General features: G+C 41.1%; 2 protein-coding genes across 3 annotated transcripts in view; both read left to right on the top strand.

Moving 5' to 3' along the window:
* Window positions 1–874: 874 nt before the first annotated feature.
* On the top strand, window positions 875–3,777 carry timm10 (translocase of inner mitochondrial membrane 10 homolog (yeast)). 2 transcript variants are annotated; one of them, XM_037690072.1, is made up of 3 exons: window positions 875–1,020; window positions 1,502–1,690; window positions 3,083–3,777. In XM_037690072.1, exons 2-3 carry the CDS (start codon window positions 1,620–1,622, stop codon window positions 3,276–3,278), a joined length of 267 nt encoding a protein of 88 aa, XP_037546000.1. In that variant the 5' UTR covers window positions 875–1,020; window positions 1,502–1,619; the 3' UTR covers window positions 3,279–3,777. The 2 variants fall into 2 exon arrangements, with proteins under 2 accessions (XP_037546000.1, XP_037545999.1); XM_037690071.1 differs by lacking the exon at window positions 875–1,020 and having other exon boundaries at window positions 1,452–1,690.
* Window positions 3,778–4,601: 824 nt separating this feature from the next.
* The window catches only part of unc93b1 (unc-93 homolog B1, TLR signaling regulator), a 16,079-nt gene continuing 8,329 nt past the window's right edge, over window positions 4,602–12,351 (top strand). The window contains exons 1-7 of the mRNA XM_037690443.1: window positions 4,602–4,671; window positions 7,185–7,304; window positions 7,392–7,533; window positions 7,605–7,758; window positions 9,054–9,215; window positions 10,785–10,914; window positions 11,031–11,124. Of these exons, the coding sequence (XP_037546371.1) occupies window positions 4,669–4,671; window positions 7,185–7,304; window positions 7,392–7,533; window positions 7,605–7,758; window positions 9,054–9,215; window positions 10,785–10,914; window positions 11,031–11,124 (805 nt within the window). The 5' untranslated portion in view covers window positions 4,602–4,668. The remainder of the gene's footprint in view (window positions 4,672–7,184; window positions 7,305–7,391; window positions 7,534–7,604; window positions 7,759–9,053; window positions 9,216–10,784; window positions 10,915–11,030; window positions 11,125–12,351) is intronic.

The following is a 12,351-nucleotide window of genomic DNA, read 5'->3' as shown; positions in this document are numbered from 1 at the left end:
AGTTATAAGAAGGAAGTGGGAGAGAGCACATTTTTGTTGAGTTAGTCTGAAAAAAGTTGAAATAAATGCAAAAAATGTGAGATTAGCTGAAAAATAGTTTAAATTTGCAGCTGGAAGCTGAAAGAAGCTGAAGCAGAACAAAACATGAAAGGAGCAGTAAAAGCTTGTAAACGGATCTAAAGATCTGAAGGAGGTAAAATGAGCTCAATTCATTTTCTATGAGAGAGAAAAAAAACGTCAGAAAAGGCTAAATATTTCAAAAAGCTAAAGTTGCACCGGTGCCAAAAGTCATTGACCCGAAAGAGCTGAACGTTTTGATTTATGATTTGTTGAAGTAGCACAAAAACCGTGGAACGAGAAAGATGCTGAAATGCGTACGGAAGAAAAAAGGATCACAACAGAGTGAGTTCTTGGTAAACGTTCACAACATTAGAATAAAACGCGTCTAAATAAGAAACCAGTTAAAACAAGCGATGAAGCGGTTCATCACAGCAGCTGCTCAAAAGAAAAGTTTAATTTCCAGCTTCACCCCTCACACAGGTTGAAACACTTTTACTGGATCTGGGAGAAACATGAACAAAAATTAGATTTTAGTGACATTTGTCAAGGAACTCTGTTTATTATTACACCTCTGCCTTCAAGGTTGTTCAGATTTGTTGCCTAATGATTAAAAAGTTTATTTATTTTTGTCAGGAGCGTTGTGTCGGGCGGGAGGATCAGACGAGCTGCAGCCTGCGACCAGCAACCAAACTGGACCTCACTGCGACGCCGAACTGCCTCAAACAACCCTGAAAGTTTTGTCTCTGGAAACTGCTCCTCCTTTGTCAGGAGTCCTTGAACTCATCGTCGCCTCCGGCTGCAACCGAGAGGAAGAGGAGGACGGTGAGGAAGAGGAAGTGGACGTACTGGTTTTCTCCCCAGAAAAGGGGCCCCCAGTTACAGCGTGTGCAGACGGACTGAGCAGCGTAGTCACCGTTTCAGGTGATGAGGAGGAAGACGAGGACGACATAGACGTGACAGGTTGATGAAGCAGAAAGACTCTTTCACACGCGCATCGTTTTTTATTTTTTTACAATTTTGTTTTCATTTGTCAAAAAAGTAGATTTAGTTGAAAATATATGGTTCTAATGCATGTTTAAATACCATTAATATTAGACAAAAAGAACGTTCTTAATGTTTATATTTCTCTGTTTATTTTAGTTTTAAATATTTTATTTTCTGAAAATTAAGTTTTTAAGTTAAAGCACATCATTGTCTTTCTGTAAGGCACTATTGTTAAAAAAAATGTTTATTTCGATGCTGTATTTGTTCCTTTCGGCGTGTTTTGTGTAAAAGTACATAATGTTGATTAAAAGTGTTTTTTCATAGATGTTCCGTTTTACAAAAACAACTCGTTGTAAGCAGTACCTGTAGTGACCACCAGAGGGGGCGCTCCTTTTGAATCCAACTTTATTGACACCGGAAGTGATCGCGGTGACGCCACACGTGTTTTCCCTCACAGACTTTGAAGGTTACGGGAGGAGCAGCGGTTGTTTCTTCTCCAAGTGTCCACAGGAGAGGCTCAGAGGGACGGCGTGGCAGCGGTGGAGGCCGGCTGAGAGCACCGAGAGGCGGACAACATGGATCCCATGAAGGCGCAGCAGCTAGCGGCGGAGCTGGAGGTGGAGATGATGGCTGACATGTACAACCGGTAAATCCGCTAACCGCGACTCAATTTGTGCGAAACACCATGTACCATCTGCCCCTTCTGGCTTACAGCTTTATTTGCAAACTTCTCGCCCACGAAGGGTAAACATTAAATATCTCCCCCCACACCTCCCCCAAGGATAATGACCAGAACATGATGTACTCTTAAAAACGAGCAGGTCAACCTTGATGTTTCTGCTGACACACACACACCATGTGTGGACTCTGGTCACTGGCCATTTCTTTGATTAATTTTAGGTTTTTATTGTGAAAAAACGAGATGCAGTAGGCTTTTATTGTGAAAGTTGAGGTGCAGTAACTACCTCTTAAGACTGAACTCGAACACCCAAGAGAGGAAGCTAAATTCAACAGCTTCTATCCAGTTACCTGTCATAACCATAGGTGAGGGTTGGAAAGTGAATGGAGAGCTTTGTACGCTCGGCAGCTTCTTCACCTCGACAGGTCGGAGCAACACCCCCGTTACTGTGAATGAACCCTTTGCAGAGGAGCAACCTTAAGCTGGTGAAAGCGTTTGATTTCCACCCATGATCCTAGAAGCCGCAGCGTCTGCGACATCAGCCCCTTGCTGGTGTCTTTTATGATGAATAGTGTTCAGGCGAGCAGTCCAACACAAAGACCCTGATGATGGAGGTCCACAGAAACCTCCCACTCTGCCTAGAAGTTGGGCTCCCTCTAGCCAGGCCAAGGGGGTGGAGGGTTTGTTGTGAAGACCTGAAACTTGGTTCCACGGCTTAGCCAGGCCCCAAGGAGCTACAGGAAGCCTCCTTCACCTGTCACCTGTGGGGAGTCGTGAAGATCAGGTGAAGGCGAGGGCCCTGGGTGCACCTTTATAAGTGTTTTATGTCAAATATAGTCGTCATCTCAAACTGGGAAATTGAAACATAAAACTGGGGAGGGACTCTGAGATGGGAGTCAGTAATTAAAGTGCTCTGATGCGTACCTTACAATAAAAACAATAAAAATGGATTTGAATATTCAGAGGATTCTTGCAAAGCCAAATGGAAAAAGAACAAGTTTCCCCGTTGTGTTTCTGAAATGATGAGTTTCATCTTTTAAACGACGTCTTGGTTGGATGAGGCTTTGGTCCACATCCTTCGCCTGTTTTTTATCATAAGATTAAAAAAAGTTATTCTGCTTCACATTTAGTTCATTTACTTCTCACTTTGCTAAAGCTCAAGAAGTTGTTTGAGATTAGACTTGGGGACTTTTTATATTTTTTGTGGGTGAACCAACTTCCAGCAGGTGGCGCTGTGGATTTTTACAACGTGACGTGTTTCAGCTCCCATGGGGCACAGTGGCATCATTTAATAATTTGCTTTTGGTTCGATTCGAAACTCGACTGCGTCGCTTTGAGAATCTGACTTCTGTCCCTCAGGATGACGAACGCCTGCCACAGGAAGTGCGTCCCGCCACATTACAAGGAGGCGGAGCTGACGAAGGGCGAGTCCGTGTGCCTGGACCGCTGCGTGGCCAAATACCTGGACCTTCACGAGAGACTGGGACGCAAGCTCACGGAGCTCTCGGTCCAAGACGAGGAGATGATGAGGAAGGCGGCTGTCGGGAGCGGATAGAGACCCCGATGACGTGGAGAAAGATGAGGGATGGGATTTAACATGAAAGACTTGGTAAGAGGGGGTGGGGTTAATAAAACCAACGTTGAGGGTCCACGAGGATGAACTACCTCTGGGTTTGCATCAGAGGTTGGAGCAGTAATGGGAGGAATCCCAGTCCAGCCTCTTCAGAACAGTTTCACCTCCAGCGTTTTGTCTCGGGACGTCACCTGCCGAGACGGAACTGCACAGAAGAAACACCCGGAGCACGCGCTTCGATTTCCGAGTCCTAATTATCGTCTGTTGTCGAGCCACGAAACCTCAGTGTCTCTGTGTTGTCATCACATTTGTCCTACTAACAAGTTGAAGACCTTCAAGAAGAGAATCTAATTTTTACCGTTTCTCTGTATTTTGCTTCCAAAAACTGGATTTGAGAATGATTATTTAAAGTAATGGTTCCCAACCATGGCCCTTGAGGAACACCATCCTGCATGTTTTAGTTGTTTCTCTGCTTTAACACGTGATTTAATTCAAGTTCTGCAGAAGTTTGTTAATCACCTGTTCGTTCAAATCAGGTGTTGGGAGCGGAGAAGCAACTAAACCGTCCAGGATGGTGTTCCTCAAGGACCAGGGTTGGGAACCTCTGATTTAAGGTGCATCTCGACTCAAAACGCAGCTCTGGCGCTCGTGAGATGCGCCGGAGATGCTCAGCGACTTTGAGCTCATTTTGAGAGAAAGGTTGTCCCACACGTTATCTCAACGTCCTCTGCTGCGAGGAAGTTGAGAAGCTGCAAAAAAAAAAAAAGTTGCGAAACGTTTCTGGAGACTCCGTCGTGAAGAATCGGACCCGAAAGTGACAAATCAGCCAAAGTTCAAGTCCCCAAACATCGAGTCGAGAAAGTTGCTGCTTGGGAGCAAAATAAGAAACGAGGAATTATTTTTATTTGAGCTACAGAAGGATGCAACACGAGACGTTTGTGTAGAAGTCCGGGCTGCGCATGATATTAATTAAAACGAGTTTTTTCAACACTGCAGTTGTTTTTATTGAACTCTGGGTTCTGTCTCACATGCAGAAGTTCTGAACTTTGCTCTTTTGTTTGTGTGGAAGCTGTCCAACATGTTGACGACTAATAAAATAATTTAACAGTTTATCCTCGGCTGAGTGTCCCACATTAATGTACACAGTGGTTGTGCAGGGAGGGGGCGGAGCCTCCTGCGTGTGTCTGTAGCTTTAAGACAAACAGGCTGAGGAGGAAGTGACAGAATAACTTTCGTTTCCCACGTGAAACTTGTAGCTCGCGCGTCTGAAACGGGAACCAACAAGAAGAAGAAGTGACCCAGAGGGGGAGGAGGTGTCTGTCCTCCAGGTGGTGGGGGGGCATTTCATTCTGGAGCGACAAGCAGCAGCAACATGGTAAGCCTCGATGCGTTTGTGATTTTTAAATCATGTTTTCAGGGCTGCGGTGCTGCGTTTAAGGACAGTCTGACAAAATAAACTCGTATCCAAATCATCAACTCTGGAGCTCAGAACTGAAAAGTTCCTGCAAAGATTTAAATAGAAACTGAACAGTTCCATAAACCAACCGATTCACGTCTAATAAAGTAGGCTAGCTTTATTGTTTTTAATAAAGTAATTAAACCTTTATGTGACTGATGGTCCTCCAATAATAGATCAGTCACTTCCTTATTATTTAGAACTTGATGCGTTCAGGTTCCTTTTTCTGTGCTGAACTTTCCATCTTGCTCCGAACCTAAAAAAAAACCAAAATAATTTATTAAACAAGCCTCATTTAGTTCAGAATTTCTAAAGTTTACGAAATTAAAAGCCTGGTCACACCACAGATTGTTTTCTTATCCAGTAGTCCAAGACATATTTTGCTAACAGACAGGCAGGAATTTCTAATAGTTCAAAGCTAAGTTTTAAAACTAGATCTTGCTGGATTAGACAAGTGCTTAGAGTTTTTGTTGGGTATGACTCTCAGTTACTACCACACCAAGCTGTAGGTCAGTATCTGTAAAACTGAGCAAGTAAGAACCATTTTTATGTTTGATATCACTCTTTAGCTGTGGCGGCCATCTTGCATGATGTTGCCTCCAAACATTAATCATTTGTAAAAGTCCATCCAGGGATTAGATTCTGAAAGTTTCATTAAATTCTGTCCAGTGGTTCGTTTGATATTTTGCTAACAGACTTAACAGGGCAGACTCCAACTGCTAATGCTGGAGCTTGAAGCAAACTGTGCACGTGAAGACAGGTGAATTAAATTTTTTTTTTAATGTAAAACTCGTGTTTTATGTTTCTTGTGCGAACTAAAATAAAAATGTGAACTTCACATGCGCATCATCATCATCATCATTATGTGTTGATCGTTTATCTCATTAAATGTTTTTCCACATGTGAAAAACATAAATTCATAGTTTCCACACATTTTCTTACTGCTTTCAATTCTTAATAAAAAAAAATCCATTTCTATTAGATGTAATTTAATAAAGGATTAACTCCACCTTTTAATAACTCGTCTAATAAAATTATAAATAGATTCAGAAAACGGAGGATTGCACAAACTAAATTTAATTTCTAAACATCTGGTGAGTAAACAGCTGCAGAGTGACTGAATGTTTATTCTCACTTTTCTGATCCATTTTTCTTCGGTACATTTTTCAGCATCTTTCTCGTTCCACAACTTTTGTGCCGTTTCATTAAATCATAAACCGAAACGTTCGGCTCTTTCAGGACAATCCTCCTTTGGCTTTTGGTGTTGGTGCAACTTTAGCTTTTTGAAACATTTAGCCTTTTCTGCCACTTCTTTCATTTTACATCCTTTAACTCTTTATAATGTTTACAACCTTTTACTGCTCCTTTCACATTTTGTTCGGCTTCAGCTTCCTTGTGCAAATTTAAAAATTCTTTCAGCCACTTTCAGCTGTTTTTTTTCAGCTGTTGTGCTTCTTTCAGATTCTTTCAACATTTTTGTGCTTCTTTTAACTTATTTCTGATAAGTTCAACTTGCTGTGCTCCTTTCAGCTTATTTCTGCAAGTTTCAGCTATTTCTGCGGTTTCAGCTGCTATTTAGCTGTTTTTACGCAAATTTTAGCTTTTTTGGATAATTCCACATATTTTGCACTCATTTAAACTTTTTTCTTCCTAATTCAACAAAAAATGTGCTGTCTCTACTTCTTTTTGGTAATTTAAGCTTCTTTCTACTATTTTAGCTACTTTTCAGCTGTTTTTTTGCTAATTCCAGCTTTTTTCAGATAATTTCCACTTTTTTGTGTTCGTTTTTGCTTCTTTCAGCCTAATTGGGCATACGTGTTCTTTTTGCTTCTGCTAATTTAAGCTACTTCTACCTTTTTAGCATTTTTAAGTTAATTTCAGCTGTTTTCAGATCAGGTTTTTCCATGGGAATTTCTGCTACTTTCAGGCTTATTAACTTCTTGTTATGCTCCTTTCAGCTTTTTTCTGCTAGTTTCAGCTACTATTTTTATCTTTATTGATGCTGTTTGTAGCTTTTTCAGGTAATTCCACATTTTGTTAAGCTCATTTCAGCTCTTTCCACGTCCTTCTGATAGCTGAAGCTTCTTTCTACATTTTCAGCTAAATTTTTGCTAATTTCCTAATTTTTGTGCTAATTTCTGCTCATTTAAACCCAATTTAACAAAATTTCCTTTCTGCTTTCATCTTCTAAATTAGGCTTGTTTATCCATTTCAGCTACATTTCGGCTGTTTTTCAGCAAGTTCTTCTGCAATAAGCATTCACAGTGCATTTTCACAGGCGATGCAGTTTCTCTAGTTTTGCTTTAGATTCATCTTCATTTCAGCGATGAACTCGGATCACGGTGTTCGTTTGTGACCGTTTAAAACTCTTTGAGTGAATTAAATGATGCTAGAAGCTGCCGGCGGTGTGCTCGGTCTCCTCCGGTCCACAGATGGAGGTCGCAGAGGCCGAGCAGATTGTGGAGGACGCTGATGAGATTGTGGCGCCTCCGAATGGCGGCGCCGTGAACGAGCTGCTGGATGTGGGCCAGGAGGACAACATGCAGGGCCAGGTGAGCTCAGGTCCAGATCAAACATCCTGGGAGTGAAACATTAATGGAACTTTAACACCTCCCCCCCCCCCCCCCATCCTCAATCAGATGGAGGAGTTTCTGGGCCCGCAGGCGCAGTACAACGAGGAGGAGGAGGAGAGGAAATACTACAGGAGGAAGAGGCTGGGAGTGATAAAGAACGTTGTTGCAGGAAGTTTTGGAGCCATGATTGTTTACAGCGTTTACATGGGTGTGTTGCAGCTGGAGAAAAGACAGAAAGAGGCAGAACCGTCCTTTTGTTAAACTTTTTATTTGTTGCAGGTCTGCTGCAGATGCAGCTGACCCTCCATTACGACATGACCTACCGGGAGGTGAAGTACAGCAACCTCGGCCTCGAAGACATCGACCAGAAGATGCTGATGGGCATCAACGTGACGCCCATCATCGGCCTGCTGTACACCCCCGTCCTCATCAGGTGCAGTCCCACAGCGCACAGAAACCCAGAGATGAACATCTGGATCCAAACAAACCTTCATGTTCCATCATCAGCATCCACACCGTTGTTTCCCTCTTTGTTGTCTCATCGTTTCTTTGTTTATATAATCTCTCTACTTCTGTGTGGCTATTTTAGCTGTTCTTATATCAAAACATTTAGCTCGTTCATGAGAAACCCTTTGACTTTTAGTAACATTTGTATTTTTTTAACAGCTAGTGTTCTCCTTTTTGCTAGAGTTATCTTTTTAGCTAGTGTTCTTCTCCTTTTAGCTTTTAGCTAGTGTTCTTTTATTTAGTGTTCTTTTTCTTTTAGCTGGTGTTCTTCTCCTTTTTAGCTTTTAGCTAGTGTTCTTTTATTTAGTGTTCTTCTTTTAGCTTTTAACTGGTGTTCTCATTTTAGCTAGTGTTCTTTTATTTAGTGTTCTTCTTTTAGCTTTTAGCTAGAGTTATCTTTTTAGCTAGTGTTCTTCTCCTTTTAGCTTTTAGCTAGTGTTCTTTTAGTTAGTGTTCTTTTTCTTTTAGCTGGTGTTCTTCTCCTATTAGCTTTTTGCTAGTGTTCTTCTCGTCTTAGCTTTTAGCTAGTGTTCTCCTTTTAGTTAGCTTTCTTATCCTTTTAGCTTTAGGATAGTGTTATTTTAGTTAGTGTTCTTCTCATTTTAGCTTTTAGCTAGTGTTCTCTTTTAATTAGTGTTCTCTCCTTTTAGCTAATGTTCTCCTTTTAGTTAGTGTTCTTCTTCTTTTAGCTTTTAGCTGGTGTTCTTCTCATTTTAGCTAGTGTTCTTGTTTTAGCTTTTAGATAGTGTTCTCCTTTTAGCTAGTGTTCTTCTTGTTTTAGCTTTTAGTTAGCATTCTCCTTTTAGTTAGTGTTCTTCTCCTTTTAGCTTTTAGCTAGTGTTTTTCTCGTTCTAGCTTTTAGCTAGTGTTCTACTCGTTTTAGCTTTTAGCTCGTGTTTTCTTGTTTTAGCTTTTAGTTAGCATTCTCCTTTTAGTTAGTGTTCTTCATCTTTTAGCTTTTAGCTTGTGTTCTCCTTTTAGCTAGTGCTCTCCTTCATTTAGTGTTTTTCTCCTTTTAGCTAGTGTTCTTCTACTTTTAGCTATGAGCTAAATTTCAGCTTTATTTGAATTTTGTTGCTCCTTTTAGCTTGAAACTAGTCTTGTGCTTATGTTAGCTAGTGTTCTGCTCCTTTTAGCTTTTAGAACGCGGTTTCAGCTCCTTCAGCATGTCTTCCAGTCATCCGGCGCTCGGCGTTCTCACGGTTTCTTCCTGATTTTCAGGTTCCTTGGTACCAAGTGGATGATGTTCCTGGCTTCGGGAATCTACGCGCTCTTCGTCTCAACCAATTACTGGGAGCGCTACTACACGCTGGTCCCATCGGCTGTAGCCATCGGCGTGGCCATCGTGCCGCTTTGGGCCTCGTTGGGAAATTACATCACGAGGTGAGAAGCAGGAAAACTGAACGGACGAGTCTCGTGGAGAACCGAACTCTCAGTTCACGTCTTCGGGTCGACTTGGTCGTTTCTTTTCAGTCTGACCTGTTTGAATCGATTTATTTAGGACCGTCAAATCAATTCAAACATGTTCCTGCAGATCAGGGTGGAAGTGATGAGTTCAGTTAAGAAGCAAAACATCCCACATCATGACACCTCCTCCCTCATGCTTCACTCATAAGGATGCAGCCTGTTCATGTTCTGAGCTTCTTCTCAACGTTTCTGGTTTTTCTTGAATAAATATTGAAACATTTTTATTATATTCTGAGTCAAAACTGTAACAATATGTAATTAAATGATTTACACACTTGTGTCAGAGATTAATCATAGTCGGTGTGTCCCAGTTAAAGGACAGCTGTTATTATACCCCTTATTTTAAACATATTTAATGAATAAAAAACATTTAGACTGCAGCCTGCTGTAGAGCGCCTTTAAACGGAACAAAACTGGGTTTCCTTTAGTTCAGTTTCTGAACTTAAATTGTCTCTCGTGAACAACATGGCTCTAAAAATTATCGTTACAACTGCACTCCAGTGTTTTAATCGACAGAAAACATGGAAATTAAAATTTATGATCAAATTAATTTGAGCTGCTCTGTGGTGTGACAACGCTGAGATTTGTTGTTACATGTGTATTAGTGTCATATTTGATACGTTCTAATCAATCTCTCTAAGAACTCTTAGAGAGACGAGCTAAAGCTAGCTCCTTATAGTGTTATTGTTATTTATGTTTATTTGTTGCTTTTTTAAATCGGAACAACTTTCATTGTTGCTCGTCATTTTCAACACAAGAAGAAACAGGAAGTAAAAAGTTTAGCCACGTGGGAAAGTTTAGGTTTGATTTTTTTTTTTTTTTTTTAGGCTGCACTGTGGTACAGTGGCTTTAACTGTTGCCTCACAGCGAGAAGGTCCTGGGCTCAAGCCCCCGATTGGGTCTTTCCGTGTCGAGTTTGCGTGGGTTTTCTCCGTGGGACTCCTTTTACGCTCCAGAAACTTTCACGTTAGGCTGCCCTCAGGTCTCCCCAGTTAAATAAAGGTTAAACAAAATAAATACCGTATTTTTCGGACTATAAGGCGCACCGGATTATAAGGCTCACTGTCGATGCTTTTTAAATTCATTCAACCTTTATTTAAACAGATAAATCACACGGAGCCTCGAAGACTCATTTACAAGTGAGACCTGTTTGGACAGACAATAAAAAGTGGTGAAAAATGACACGTAGGGTTTGGAGACAACAAAATTCCTAACGTGCTCTTAATCTTTGGCTGAAGGTTAACGGCATGATAATGAAAAAAAAACCCTCGCACAACGAGCACCAAATGACGCCCACATTCCTCGTGCGGGGGGGACGCAAGGGTGGGTGAGCATGTCCAGAGGCAACACACAGAGGCACTGCAGAGTTCAGATCAAATTGCTCGCTTTGAGGAAATTAAAGGATTTTAAGTGCACCTTAAAGTCCGAAAAATACGGTAAATTTAAGGCGCTTGTCTTTTAAGCTTCTTTTTGCCACACACGCAGGATGGCGCAGCAGTACTACGAGTACGTCAACTACAGGGAGGAGCACGTTCAGGAGCAGAAGAAGCTCCCGAAGGGAGCGTGCCACAAATACATCATCGTCTTCCAGTCGCTGTTCAACGTCATCTTCAGCGTGAGTCTGGTTTGAACCGGGTTCATTCAATCACTTTGTCTTCTAGAGTAAGTTCAAAGGCTGCACAAAACAAACGATCAGGAGTCTGTTTTTTTTTTTTTTTCTGTCACCATCAGCTGAGTTTCGTCTTCGCCGAGCTCCCCATGCGACTCGTCCTCCACAGTCACCTGCACGACAACAAGCACATCCTGGCCAACGTGAAAATATGCGGTAAAAACGCGTCACTTCCTCTGGGAAACAAGATGGCCGCACGAGGGTCCGCTCCGAACAAAGAGTGAAAAAGTTTTTTACGATTTGTCTGACAGAAACTAAAGGGTTAAAATATGGAAAGAAGAGGAATTTATTGGCATGGATTTTTGCTAAAGTAGCTACCATATTTTTCAGCCCATAAGTCGCTTTTTTCCCCATAATTTTTATGCCCTGTGACTTATACGCCGAAGCGACATATTTATTTATTTTTCCCCACATTTATGAACCAATTTTTGGCTGAGATGTGACGGTTTTCATTCATTCTGACTGAAAATATTGAACACTACCATTTTCAGCCACTAGATGGCACTCTATCTGAATGGCATGCCATTGTGTCAAATAATAGGTAAAAAGTGGCTATTAATGGCACAATCGGCTTGCCATAGTCGTCCAGCTCGCCTGGAGCAACCGTCAAATCAGCTTCATTTCACTGCGCCGCTCCGGCGAAATGCAGCTAATTTTACCATTGAAGTGCATTTATTAAGTAAAAGTTCAACTGAAACACACCTTTTACTATAATGTTGAGCAAAATAATTATTATTTTAGGTGCTTATCTTGTTAAATTTCGAAGAGAAACACAGCGAGTTGTTCTGTGCATGCGCTTACTTCCGCGTATCGGCTTTTGAAATGCAGCTGATTTGACCAAAGTGCATTTATTAAGAAAAAGTTCGACTGAGACAAACCTTTTGCTATAATTTTGAGCAAACAAAAAAATTGTTTTTAAGTGTTAATCTAGTTAAATTCTTCTTAAAATCCTCCCGTGCACGCTCCTGCAGCCGCAATTTGGCAGCCAATCGATTTTTGGCACAAGCAGGTTGCGGTGATGCATAATAGATGCGACGTATACGATGAAGCGACGTCTTTATGGATTGTTCCACTTTATTAGACGTATTTGGACTGATAGGGCGGTGCGACGTGTACGGCGGAAAATACGGTAGCTTCTAAATCTGATCGTTTGAAAATGATACACATTAGTTGAGAAACAACATTTAAACAATATATTTAACTGAACTCATACGCTTTATACAAACATCAATTTAGTTCTTTAAACCCGTTTTCATTAAAAACTAACAATTTCTCTTTTTTTTTTTAAATCTCGGCTCAGATGTTTTTATAGTTTTTGTCTCATTTCATCTTCACATGTTTGAGTCTTTTTGTGGAAATCGAAGGTTTTCTTCCTCTGAAAAC

The sequence above is a fragment of the Nematolebias whitei genome, chromosome 16, assembly GCF_014905685.2.
Source record: "Nematolebias whitei isolate Nwh7 chromosome 16, NemWhi1, whole genome shotgun sequence".
NCBI lineage: Eukaryota > Metazoa > Chordata > Actinopteri > Cyprinodontiformes > Rivulidae > Nematolebias > Nematolebias whitei.
This window is presented reverse-complemented; position numbering and strand designations above follow the sequence as displayed.